The 13,848-nt window shown below is 42.3% G+C and overlaps 1 protein-coding gene across 3 annotated transcripts in view; it reads right to left on the minus strand.

The window, feature by feature from the left end:
- Positions 1 to 13,848, minus strand: part of LOC128703478 (uncharacterized) — a 398,312-nt gene that overhangs the window by 20,475 nt on the left and 363,989 nt on the right. For all 3 annotated transcript variants that reach the window (XR_011394228.1, XR_011394227.1, XM_070102084.1), the window contains one exon: positions 11,913 to 12,188. Coding sequence is in view for 1 of the 3 variants with exons in the window: in XM_070102084.1 (XP_069958185.1) it covers positions 11,913 to 12,188 (276 nt within the window). In the remaining 2 variants the exon portion in view is untranslated. The remainder of the gene's footprint in view (positions 1 to 11,912; positions 12,189 to 13,848) is intronic.

Below are 13,848 nucleotides of genomic sequence, written 5' to 3' on the forward strand. Positions count from 1 at the left end.
TCAACAACACCCAGCAAAATGGCAAAACTGGATTGAAGTTATTACTTTTTTTTTTTCAACAAACCGTCAGTCTCCCACTGAGGCAGGTGGCCCAAAAAAGAAGAAATACTTTCACCATCACTCACTTCATCTTGCCAGAGGTGTGCCTACACTATGCTTCCGTCCTTCAGAGGGGTGCCTACACTCACTTCCCACCCTCAGAGATGTGCCTACACTACACTTCCCTCCCCCAGAGATGTGCCTACACTACACTTCCCTCCTTCAGAGGTGTGACTACACTACACTTCCCTCCTTCAGAGGTGTGCCTACACTACACTTCCTACAGAGGTGTGCCTACAGTACACTTCCCTCCTTCAGAGGGGTGCCTAACTACACTTCCCTCCTTCAGAGGTGTGCCTACACCACACTTCCCTCCTTCAGAGGTGTGCCTACACTACACTACACTTCCCTCCTTCAGAGGTGTGCCTACACTACACTTCCCTCCTTCAGAGGTGTGCCTACACTACACTTCCCTCCTTCAGAGGTGTGCCTACACTACACTTCCTACAGAGGTGTGCCTACAGTACACTTCCCTCCTTCAGAGGGGTGCCTAACTACACTTCCCTCCTTCAGAAGTGTGCCTACACTACACTATACTTCCCTCCTTCAGAGGTGTGCCTACACTACACTTCCCTCCTTCAGAGGTGTGCCTACACTACACTTTTCTCCTTCAGAGGTGTGCCTACACTACACTTTTCTCCTTCAGAGGTGTGCCTACACTACACATCCCTCCTTCAGAGGTGTGCCTACACTACACTTCCCTCCTTCAGAGGGGTGTGGATATTTGCACCACCAAAACATTGTAGCACAAATCTTCACTGGGGTTATGTTTTTCTTCAAGGGAATTTTTTTTTTAGTCATGCACGGAAAAAGCTTGTTAAGAGTGAAAGATTGTGAACATGAAAGAGGAGGAGGACTGTTCTACAGCACTGTGCACATGAAAGAGGAGTGTTCTACAGCATTGTGCACATGAAGGTGGACTATTCTACAGTATGTGCACATGGAGGACTATTCTACAGCACTGTGCACATGAAGGAGGACTATTCTACAGCATTGTGCACATGAAGGACTATTCTACAGCATGTGCACATGGAGGACTGTTCTACAGCAGTGTGCACATGAAGAAGGAGTGTTCTGCAGCAGTGTGCACATGAAGGAGGAGTGTTCTGCAGCAGTGTGTACATGAAGGAGGACTGTTCTACAGCAGTGTGCACATGGAGGAGGACTGTTCTACAGCAGTGTGCACATGAAGGACTATACAGCATTGTGCACATGAAAGAGGACTGTTCTACAGCATTGTGCACATGAAAGAGGACTATTCTACAATGTGCACATGAAGGAGGAGGACTATTCTATAGCATTGTGCACATGAAAGAGGAAGACTATTCTATAGCACTGTGCACATGAAGGAGGAGGACTATTCTGCATCATTGTGCACATGAAGGAAGACTATTGTGCATCATTGTGCACATGGAGGAGGACTATTCTACATCATTGTGCACATGAAGGAGGAAGACTATTCTACATCATTGTGCACATGAAGGAGGAAGACTATTCTACAGCATTGTGCACATGAAGGAGGAAGACTATTCTATAGCATTGTGCACATGAAGGAGGAGGACTATTCTGCATCATTGTACACATGGAGGAAGACTATTCTACAGCACTGTACACATGATGGAGGAGGAGTATTCTACAATATTTATCACTTGTCAAAACACTTTCATTATGATTATATTTAAGCTATATGATACTGCTGTATACTACTGATAAAATATTATATATAATACAAGTATTATTATTATTATTATTATTACAGGCTGAGTATCCCTTATCCAAAATTCAAATAGCTATATCAAACTTTTTTCGTGACCCCACAAAAGGAAAATTCAAGTGGGCTGTGGGGAGGTTCCCAGGCACTGTGAAGGTCACTATGTACCCAGACACTTGCAACTGTGACCTTGCATACCCTGGGTCACCCTCTGATGCCCTCTTTGTGCCAGTTTGTTATAGTCATCACTGATTACCTTGTGATTCGTGCTTATTTTCTCTTCTGTCTTGTAAAGACAGTGTTGCAAAAGTCAAAAAGGCCAGTAAATGCTGCTTGGAGTAACAGTGATAACAGTGTATGCAAGTCTGTTAATCAACATATAACATTGTAGGTTGATATTCAAAGCTTCCTGTTCTTTATTACCAAATGAAGCAGGTATTGTGCCGATGATGCTGTGCTGTTTTTATCACAAGTGTATTATAAAACTACTTTCAGGATACGTGTAAAATCTGCATTTTTTTGTTACCACACCTGCAATCTCCCATCGTGGCATGGGCACCTGCCATCTCCCAGCATGGCACTGTCACCTGCCATCTCCCGTCATGGCACTGTCACCTGCCATCTCCCGTCATGGCACTGTCACCTGCCATCTCCCATCATGGCACTGTCACCTGCCATCTCCCATTGTGTCACTGTCACCTGCCATCTCCCATCAAGGCCGGGTGACCTAAAATGAAAAACAAAAGTTTTTCTTTTTTACATTTAGTAATATCCTGTAAATAAAGTAAGTATAAACGGATTTCATCTTTAAACTTGTGTCCCATCCCCAAGTTGTCTCATTATATTACAAAATCCAAAACATTTCAAAATCAAAGACACTTTTAGCCAAAAGCATTTTGAAAAAGGGATTCTCAACCTATATTGTCATTATCATGATATTGTTATATTTAAGAGGTGAAGTAATACATCACCAGGGCCATACATCATCACCAGGGCCATACATCATCACCAGGGCCATACAACATCACCAGGGCTATACTGTTCACAGATGATGTGAAGTTAATGAGGAGAATTAAATCAGATGAGGATAAGGCAGGACTTCAAAGAGACCTGGACAGGCTGGGCACCTGGTCCAGTAATTGGCTTTTCAAATTTAACAGTGCCAAATGCAAAGTCAAGAAGATCAGGGAAGGGCAAAGAAAGCCACAGAGTAAAGGCCAGGTGGCCAAAGACTGCAAACCTAGCTTAAGGAAAAAGATCTTGGAGTGAGTATAAGACCGAGCAAGTCTCCAGAAGCACACAACCAGATAACTGCTGCAGCATATGGGCGCCTGGCAAACCTGAGAATAGTGTTTCGATACCTTAGTAAGGAATCGTTCAAGACACTGTACACCACGTACGTCAGGCCCATACTGGAGTATGCAGCACCAGTTTGGAACTCACACCGGGTCAAGCATGTCAAGAAATTAGAGAAAGTGCAAAGGTTTGCAACAAGGTTAGTTTCAGAGCTAAGAGGAATGTACTACAAAGAAAGGTTAAGGGAAATCGGCATGACGACACTGGAGGAGAGAAGGGTTAGGGGAGACATGATAACGACATAGAAAATACTACATGGAATAGACAAAGTAGACAGAGACAAGATATTCCATCGAGGGGACACAGAAACAAGGGGGTCACACTTGGAAGTTGAAGACTCACATGAGTCAGGTATGTTAAGAAGTATTTTTTTAGTCAGAGTAGTCAGGAAGTGGAATAATCTAGCAAGTGATGTAGTGGAGGCAGGAACCATACATAGCTTTAAGACGAGGTATGATAAAGCTTATGGAGCAGGAAGAGAGAGGACCCAGTAGTGTTCAGTGAAGAGGCAGTGCCAGGAGCTGTGTCTTGACCCCTGCAACCACAATTAGGCGAGCACATCACCAGGGCCATACATCACCCAGTCCGTACATCACCAGGGCCATACATCACCAAGGCCATACATCACCAGGGCCATACAACATCACCAAGTCATTCAACATCACCAGGGGTTTCCTGCATGCTCAACCAAGTGGTGTAATCAATCACTGTACATTGTATCATGTGGAAATAAATCACTGAGTATTGGGAAGTAACCTTGTTCAGTGTAACACAACAATACCTTGAATGTCTTCCACATTTAATCACTCTCATAAATAACCCGCACATAGAAGAGAGGAGCTTACGGCGACGTTTCGGTCCGACTTGGACCATTTACAAAGTCACACTAATGAGCAATAGAGCAGGACGGGTATATATATATAGGCAGGAAGAGGTGGTAGCATTAGCATTAGCATTAGCATTAGGAGGAGGAGGAGGAGGAGGAGGAGGAGGAGGAGGAGGAGGAGGAGGAGGAGGAGGAGGAGGAGGAGGAGGAGGAGGAGGAGGAGGATGAGGAGGAGGAGGAGGAGGAGGAGGAGGAGGAGGAGGAGGAGGAGGAGGAGGAGGAGGAGGAGGAGGAGGATGAGGATGAGGAGGATGAGGGGGAGGAGGAGGAGAAGGAGGAGGAGGAGGAGGAGGAGGAGGAGGAGGAGGAGGAGGAGGAGGAGGAGGAGGAGGAGGAGGAGGAGGAGGAGGAGGAGGAGGAGGAGGAGGAGGAGGAGGAGGAGGAGGAGGAGGAGGAGGAGGAGGAGGAGGAGGAGGAGGAGGAGGAGGAGGAGGAGGAGGAGGAGGAGGAGGAGGAGGAGGAGGAGGAGGAGGAGGAGGAGGAGGAGGAGGAGGAGGAGGAAGAAGAGAAGGAGGAGGAGGAGGAGGAGGAGGAGGAGGAGGAGGAGGAGGAGGAGGAGGAGGAGGAGGAGGAGGAGGAGGAGGAGGAGGACGAGGAGGAGGAGGAGGAGGAGGAGGAGGAGGAGGAGGAGGGCGAAGAGGAGGAGGAGGAGGAGGAGGAGGAGGAGGAGGAGGAGGAGGAGGAGGAGGAGGAGGACGAGGAGGAGGAGGAGGATGAGGAGGAGGAGGAGGAGGAGGAGGAGGAGGAGGAGGAGGATGAAAAGGAGGAGGAGGAGGAGGACGAGGAAGAGGACGAGAAGTAGGAGGAGGAGGAGGACGAGGAGAAGGAGGAGGAGGAGGAGGAGGAGGAGGAGGAGGAGGAGGTAGCAGTAGTGGGGAATTAGGAGGCCGAGCCAGTCAAATACAAAGAAAAGGGAGCAATGCAAGGGAGCTAGGTGCCCACAGAGGGAGAGCAAGTACACAGAGGTGGGGAAGAAGGGAAAGTGATGAAATGAATAATGAAGGAACAGAAACATGAGACAGAAGAAAGACAACCCAGAGGAGAAAAAGGGAAAGAGGAAAGGGGAAGAGGTTGGTCAAAACCCTCACTCCCTTTCTTGGTACTTTTTCTCCTGCCCACCTCCATCACTCTCAAGACTTCATTGAACGGGTACACTCTCTCCCGACCTGTAAGATGCTCAGTCTTGACGTTTAGTCCCTCTTCACCAATGTCCCTCTTGATGATGCCCTTGGTTTCCTTAGAGAGAAGGCCAATGAAGGGTTTCTACATCTCCCTATACCTATTGATGTCTTTCTTGATCTTATCCGCCTCTGTGTGGACTCTAATTCCTTTTCCTTCCAAGGGAAATATTATTCTCAAACCTTCGGTGTGGCTATGGGCTCTCCTCTCTCTCCTGTCCTTGCTAATCTTTACATGGAATACTTCGAGACTGTTCTTCTTCCTACCATCGATGTGCGCCCTTCACTCTGGCTCTGCTATGTTGATGACATCTTTGCCCTGTGGCCTCATGACTCCAGTCTCTTCCAACGTTTTCTTGAAGCCCTTAATAATCTTGCCCCTTCCATTAAGTTTAAAGCTGAATGGGAATCTAATTCCTTGCTTCCTTTTCTTGATGTCCATGTCCACCACTCAGATACAGGTTTTTCCTTTTCTGTTTACCGCAAACCTATGCACAGTGGCATGTACATTCACTACTTTTCCTATCATGCGTCCCCTGTCAAGAAAAGTGTTCTTATTTCCCTCTTTCTCCGTGCCCTCCACATCCGTGATCCTCAGTTCCTTCCAGCAGAAATTTCCACTCTTCATAATTCGTTTTCCCGTCTTGGCTACCCTTCCCATTTCATAGACTCTGGCCTCTCACGGGCTAAACGTAATTTCTTCTCTCCCAAACTCTCTACTCCTAGGAACTCTTCTGTCCTCTGCCTTCCCTACATTTCCGGTCTTTCTAATCTCAACAATTCTCTCCGTCCCTTAGACATCAAGCTTACTTTCCGCCAGACCAACACTCTTCGCACTAATCTCGTTCATACCTCTCCTCCCTCTACAGATGTTCCTGGTGTCTACTCTATTTCTTGCTCCTCCTGTCCTCTTCAATATTTTGGAGAAACTGGTCGATCTCATTCTGACAGACTTAGGGAGCACAAAAATAGTGTTAGGCTTGCCGACACTAACAATGCTCTGTTCTGTCACATCAGAGATCACATCCATCCCATTGATTGGTCTTCTGCTAAAACTGTCTCCCCTACTTTCAACTTTAACAGTCGTCGTCTAGTTGAATCCTCTCTAATACACAACTTTCCTTGTATGAATCTTAGTCCCGGCTTCGTCTCTGTAGATGCCTTCCTCTCCCACTACATTGTAAAATGCTCCAAACTTCAGAACACCCGTGACTTAACCTGATTCCTCATTTTTCTTCTTCTCCCTCTTCCCCTTTCCTCTTTCCCTTTTTCTCCTCTGGGTTGTCTTTCTTCTGTCTCGTGTTTCTGTTCCTTCATTATTCATTTCATCACTCACCCTTCTTCCCCACCTCTGTGTACTTGCTCTCCCTCTGTGGGCACCTAGCTCCCTTTCTTTGTATTTGACTGGCTCGTCCTCCTTATTCCCCACTACTACTACTACCACTACCACTGCTACTACTACTACTACTACTACTACTATTACTACCACTATTACTACCACCACTACTACTACTACTACTACCACCACCACTACCTCTTCCTGTCTATATATACCCGTCCTGCTCTACTGCTCGTTAGTGTGACTTTGTAAATGGTCCAAGTCGGACTGAAACTTCATCGTAAGCTCCTCTCTTCTATGTGTGGATTATTTGTGTATTGTTCCAGTCACGGTATTGTGCCTTTTTTTGTTATTCACTCTCATAAACATGCCTCCTCATAAGAACATAAGAAAGAAGGAACACTGCAACAGGCCTACTGACCCATGCGGAGCAGGTCCATGTCCCCATCCCCCCGGATTAGCTCAATGACCCCCCCCTCCCCGGATTAGCCCAATGACCAACCCAGTCTGGTCACCTCCACTCAAGGATGGAGCACAGCACCAGACCCAGCAGCACAAGCTAGTCAGGCCCAACTCACACCCACCCACACCTACTCATGTATTTATCTAACCTATTTTTAAAACTACACAACATTTTAGCCTCAATAACTGTACTCGGGAGTTTGTTGCACTCATCCACAACTCTATTACCAAACCAGTGCTTTCCTATATCCTCCCTGAATCTGAATTTTTCCAACTTAAACCATTGCTGCGACTCCAATCTTGGCTGGAAATTTTCAGCACTCTATTTACATCCCCTTTATTTATTCCCGTTTTCCATTTGTACACCTCGATCATATCCCCCCTAATTCTATGCCTTTCAAGAGAGTGCAGATTCAGGGCCCTCAGTCTATCCTCATAGGAAAGATTTCTGATACAAGGGATCATCTTTGTCATACTCCTCTGTATGTTTTCCAGAGCATTTATATCCATTCTGTAATACGGTGACCAGAACTGAGCAGCATAGTCTACAGGAGGCCTAACCAAGGATATATAGAGTTGAAGAACAACCTGAGGACTTCTTCATTCTTTGACTTTTTTTTTAACAAATCAGCCATTTCACATGGATGCAGGGTGACCTGAAAAAGAAGAAACACTTTTATAATCACTCACTCCATCACTGTCTTGCCAAAGACATGCCTACACTACAGTTCAAAAACCACAACATATCTCCGCCCCTCCTTCAGAGTGCAGGCACTGTACTTCCTACCTCCAGGACTTAAGTCCAGCTAACCAATTTCCCCAAATCTCTTCATAAATGTTACCTTCCACACACTCCAACAGCATGTCACATCATATAAAAGCATTTTCCTCCACTCTCTCTTATCTAGCGTGCTCAGGAGGAAGTGGAGGCAAATGGTTTTTATGACCTGATATGCTGTTGGACCATGAGCAAAGTAACATTTATGAAGGGATTCAGGGATACACTTGATACACTATTATACGTGTAACTAAATACCTATCAAATATAATATAGGTGTATATGAGTAAACTGAATCATTATAATGTACAGGAGAACCCCCATATCCATGGATTTGGTATCCACGGTTTCAATTATCCATGGTTGACCGTGGCCCAAAATAACCCTTAATTTTGCTTAATAACGGCCCCAAAGTGCAATAGTAGTGGTGGTGGCAGCTCTTCAAAGCCTATGAGAAGCCGTGAGGTACAGTGGAACATCGGCTTATGAACACCTCACCATGCGAATTTTTCAGGATACGAATCGTCGTTCGGTCGATTTTTTGCTTCTGGATACGAATGAAATTTCAGGATATTAACTTCCCCCTCAAGGGAGGTTCCTTAAATGAATAAATAAAATATTTATTTCTTTGCAACAGTTACTGTGTGTGTTTGCATATAATATGATTAGAGTAAAGAGAGCCACTATCATGCTGAGGCATTTCACGCAGACTTAACCTAATACTACTAATAGACTACTTAAGTCTAGATAGGTGAAAAGTGTACTAGTGCTTTGCTGATGGTGGTGCCAACTACTGGCAGCTTTTTTGAAGTTTCTCCTTACTGTTAATAATAATAATAATAATAATAATAATAATAATAATAATAATAATAATAATAATATTTTTATAATAATTATTATTAGTAGTAGTATGTATGTAGTGATGGGCTCTTGATCTAGGGAATTGGATCTGTGCTCCAGTTCCCTAAATTATTATTAATAATAATAATAATAATAATAATAATAATAATAATTATATGTACGTATTAATAATAATAATATGTACGTACTAAGAATAATAATAATAATTATACCAATAATAATAATACAATATAACAGTAATAATCTAGGTAGTAGGTTGGTAGACAGCAACCACCCAGGGAGGTACTACCGTCCTGCCAAGCGAGTGTAAAACAAAAGCCTGTAATTGTTTTACATGATGGTAGGATTGCTGGTGTCCATTTTTGTGTCTTGTAAACATGCAAGGTTTCAGGTATGTCTTGCTATTTCTACTTACACTTAGGTCACACTACACATACATGTACAAGCATATATATACACACCCCTCTGGGTTTTCTTCTATTTTCTTATTAGTTCTTGTTCTTGTTTATTTCCTCTTACCTCCATGGGGAAGTGGAACATAATTCTTCCTCCATAAGCCATGCGTGTTGTAAGAGGAGACTAAAATGCCAGGAGCAAGGGGCTAGTAACCCCTTCTCCTGTATATATTACTAAATGTAAAAGGAGAAACTTCCGTTTTTCCTTTTGGGCCACCCCACCTCGGTGGGATACAGCCAGTGTGTTGAAAGAAAGAAAGATTTATTTGACACTATTACTCGAGAGTCACTGCAAAGATCTAATTTGGATGGTATCAATCAACCCAGTTACTACATGAAATGGATTTAATAAACTATACTGACAAAGATTGAAGATCTGCTGAATAAAATGCCATAACTTCCCACCATCCCTCTAGCTTACACCAACAGAGCCCACTGAGGTTACCATGATTATTAACTTTCTAAAAAACAAATCAGGGAATATAACCCAAGTGCTACCACTACTGTATATATGAGTGGCTCAAATCCTTTCACCCACCAATGCTTTACTCTTCAACAAATCACTAGATACCAACACTTTCCCAGCAACACTCAAGCTAGTAAGGATTACACCAATACACAAAGGTGCTGACCCAATAGATGTAAACAATTATAGGTCAATATCAAACTTGCCTTTACTCTCCAAAATCTTTGAGGAACACATACACAGAAGGTTATACTCCTTCATAACATCACAAAGTATCCTTAACCCTTGCCAGTTTGGCTTCAGGAGAAACTAAAGCATTAATAAAAATGCTAGATCTACTTTACACATCATTGGAAAAAAATGAATACCCTCTTGGACTTTTTATCGACCTTAAGAAAGCTTTTGATACAGTAATCACAGTATCCTACTCTACAAGCTTGATCATTACGGTATAAGAGGCCATGCGCTTGCATTTATCGAGTCCTACCTTACTAATAGAAAGCAATGTCTGTCAATGACACAACCTCCTCAACAAGACTCTTGGACACTGGTGTACCACAGGGTAGCGTTCTTGGCCCCCTCCTTTTCCTTTTATACACTAACGATCTTCCAAGCATATCACAACAACTTACGCCTAGTCTCTTTGCTGACAACACAACTTTTGTCATCTCCCACCCAAATCTAGCCTCACTCAACACTATTGTTAATGAAGAACTCGCAAAAATAGCAACCTGGTTGACTGTCAATAAACTTTCACTTAATATAGACAAAAACCTTTTACATTATGTTTGGGAGTAGAGCAAGTGAGGACCAACTTAACATCATGCTTATCATCATCTTTGTTGTTAAACATATTGAGGGAAAATTCCTGGATCTGCGCCGTGATAGCAACCTGAAATTAAACACCCATATGCAACACATAACAAAAAGTTTTAAAACAGTTGGCATTCTCTCAAAGATACATTACTATGCACCACAAACAGCACTACTTACACTATATTATTCACTGATCTACCCATACCTCACTTATGCTATTTGTGCCTGGGGTTCCACAACGAAAAAACACCTACAATCAATAATAACAACAAAGAGCCTTAGTGTGAATGATCACACAATCCACTGCTAGACAACACTACCCCCTCACTCTTCAAAGACCTAAACCTACTCACTATACAAAACATTAACTCTTACTATTGTGCAACCTACATTTACAGAACAATCAATTCTAATATAAATCCCGACCTGAAATGCTTTCTTGGCAGTTGCAACAAGACTCATAGACACAACACTAGGCGCAAAAGCCTCTCTGACATTCCCTGTGTCAGGCTAAATCTTTTCAAAAACTCATTATACATATAAGGGCCCAAAATCTGGAACTTTCTGTCAGAAATCTTCAGAACCACTGGTTCAGCTAGCATTTTTAAAACTACAGTGGACCCCCGGTTAACGATATTTCTTCACTCCAGAAGTATGTTCAGGTGCCAGTACTGACCGAATTTGTTCCCATAAGAAATATTGTGAAGTAGATTAGTCCATTTCAGACCCCCAAACATACACGTACAAACGCACTTACATAAATACACTTACATAATTGGTCACATTCGGAGGTAATCGTTATGCGGGGGTCCACTGTACAGTTAAAAACACCTTATCTCCTCAACCTATCCCAGCCCATCATAATTACATATGTTAAAACAATACATTCATTTGCTCAAAATCATGAACATAAGTAAAACTTTTTCATCAATATATACTTGCTCACAATATCTGTATTCATCTCAAATATTGATCACTCCATTGTATCTGCCTAAGGTTAATAATAAAAAATGTACATCTTCTCTACAAGACTTATTAAAGCCATATTGCATGACTTAATAGAATACTCAAGTCTCTTGTATTCATTGTAACTCGTCTAATGACCATATGTACTGCTATTGCCTTATTAACCCTTAAACGGTCCAAACAAATCGACGTTCAAATTCGTAGTGCTACAAAAGTAGATCTACTTTTTTTAACATATTTTCAAATGTAACAAAAAGAATGTAGATAAAAGTTTTTTTGCACATTTTCAAATGTAAAACAAAAGAGATCTACTTTTTTTACATACTTTCAGATGTTGAAAAAACGTATATATACATTTGGACCATTTAAGGGTTAATCTTAAGTTAATTTTAAGTTTGCCCAAAATGCTCTGCATATAAAGGAATTTTTGGTATATACACCCAACTATTATACTACTTTGTACACACATGTATCATGTCAAAAAATAATATATTATTATATACTCCTCACACACACACACACACTATTGACAAACTAACCTTAACCTCTGATGAGTTCTTAGTGTTTTTCTACTGCCAGAGCCCAGCCAGGGGTCAGGCTCATCTGGTGCTTGCCTCCTCCACCAGGATGTTACTGCTGGTGATCCATTGACCCACTCCATCAGCCTGGTTGATTTGGCACCTGGTGAAGATACTTGTCCAATTTCCTCTTGAAGACTTCTACACTTGTTCCAGCAGTATTTTTGGTTACATGTTGAAACAGTCTTGGTCCTCACGTGTTGATACAGCAACACACAATATCCACTATTCAGCAGTCTGGCAACACCACAAACCATATTTAGTATTTTTGACACTAATACTTTTTTTCTTTAACCCTTAAATGGTCCAAACGTATACATACGTTTTTTCAACATTTGAAAGTATGTAAAAAAATGTAGATCTTCTTTCTTGTTTTACATTTAATTAAAAATGTGTAAAAAAAACTTTTATCTACTTTTTTTTTTTGTTATTTTTGAAAATATGTAAAAAAAACATAGATCTACTTTTGGAGCACTACGGATTTGAATGTCGATCTGTTTGGACCGTTTAAGGGCTAAACCATATATTAATGTAATTTACAGGAATTAATACAATGGTAGGCACAGAAGATGGCCACAAATTATGTAATGCATTTTGACCAGCTAATCGTAAGCCATGTTAATTAATATACATAATATTAAATAAGAATTCTTATGCAATTAACTACAATAAGACAGCTAATGACAAATGGTCTATCACAAAAGAGACTTGTTTCGAAACACTAATTCGAAGATCCTCAGTTTTATGGTGGCTGAATATAGAAGATACAGTAAGTTACTTTAGATTACAATATAAATTAAATGGGACAATATGTATTATCAATTATGTATGGGTGTTGAAGGAAATACAGTGGCAGAACTGGATGAAAGCTGGTTTTGCTAGACATAACCGATTGCTGTCTCAATTATGCTAAGGAGATGGTGTTTTTTAACAACAGACTGGGAACCTTTCAATGCTTCAGATGGAGTTCCAGATCTTAAGGCCTTTTATGAGCATTGAATTTTCACACAGGTTGAGCTGGACATGTAAGGATGTCAGCTTTTTTGTATCTTCTTTAACCTACATATTAAAAGCAAAAGTTTCAGAGAAAGGCTTATATTGAAAACTAATGTCCTATGTACTGTAGGCACAGTAGTACGAGTGCATATTATTTTTTTATTATTATTATTATCACACTGGCCGATTCCCACCAAGGCAGGGTGGCCCAAAAAAGAAAAACTTTCACCATTATTCACTCCATCACTGTCTTGCCAGAAGGGTGCTTTACACTACAGTTTTTAAACTGCAACATTAACACCCCTCCTTCAGAGTGCAGGCACTGTACTTCCCATCTCCAGGACTCAAGTCCGGCCTGCCGGTTTCCCTGAACCCCTTCATAAATGTTACTTTGCTCACACTCCAACAGCACGTCAAGTATTAAAAACCATTTGTCTCCATGCACTCCTATCAAACACGCTCACGCATGCCTGCTGGAAGTCCAAGCCCCTCGCACACAAAACCTCCTTTACCCCCTCCCTCCAACCTTTCCTAGGCCGACCCCTACCCCGCCTTCCTTCCACTACAGACTGTTACACTCTTGAAGTCATTCTACTTCGCTTCATTCTCTCCACATGTCCGAACCACCTCAACAACCCTTCCTCAGCCCTCTGGACAACAGTTTTGGTAATCCCGCACCTCCTCCTAACTTCCGAACTACGAATTCTTTGCATTATATTCACACCACACATTGCTCTCAGACATGACATCTCCACTGCCTCCAGCCTTCTCCTCGCTGCAACATTCATCACCCATGCTTCACACCCATATAAGAGTGTTGGTAAAACTATACTCTCATACATTCCCCTCTTTGCCTCCAAGGACAAAGTTCTTTGTCTCCACAGACTCCTAAGTGCACCAC

Source organism: Cherax quadricarinatus, chromosome 80, assembly GCF_038502225.1.
Source record: "Cherax quadricarinatus isolate ZL_2023a chromosome 80, ASM3850222v1, whole genome shotgun sequence".
In the NCBI taxonomy this organism is placed as follows: Eukaryota; Metazoa; Arthropoda; class Malacostraca; order Decapoda; family Parastacidae; genus Cherax; species Cherax quadricarinatus.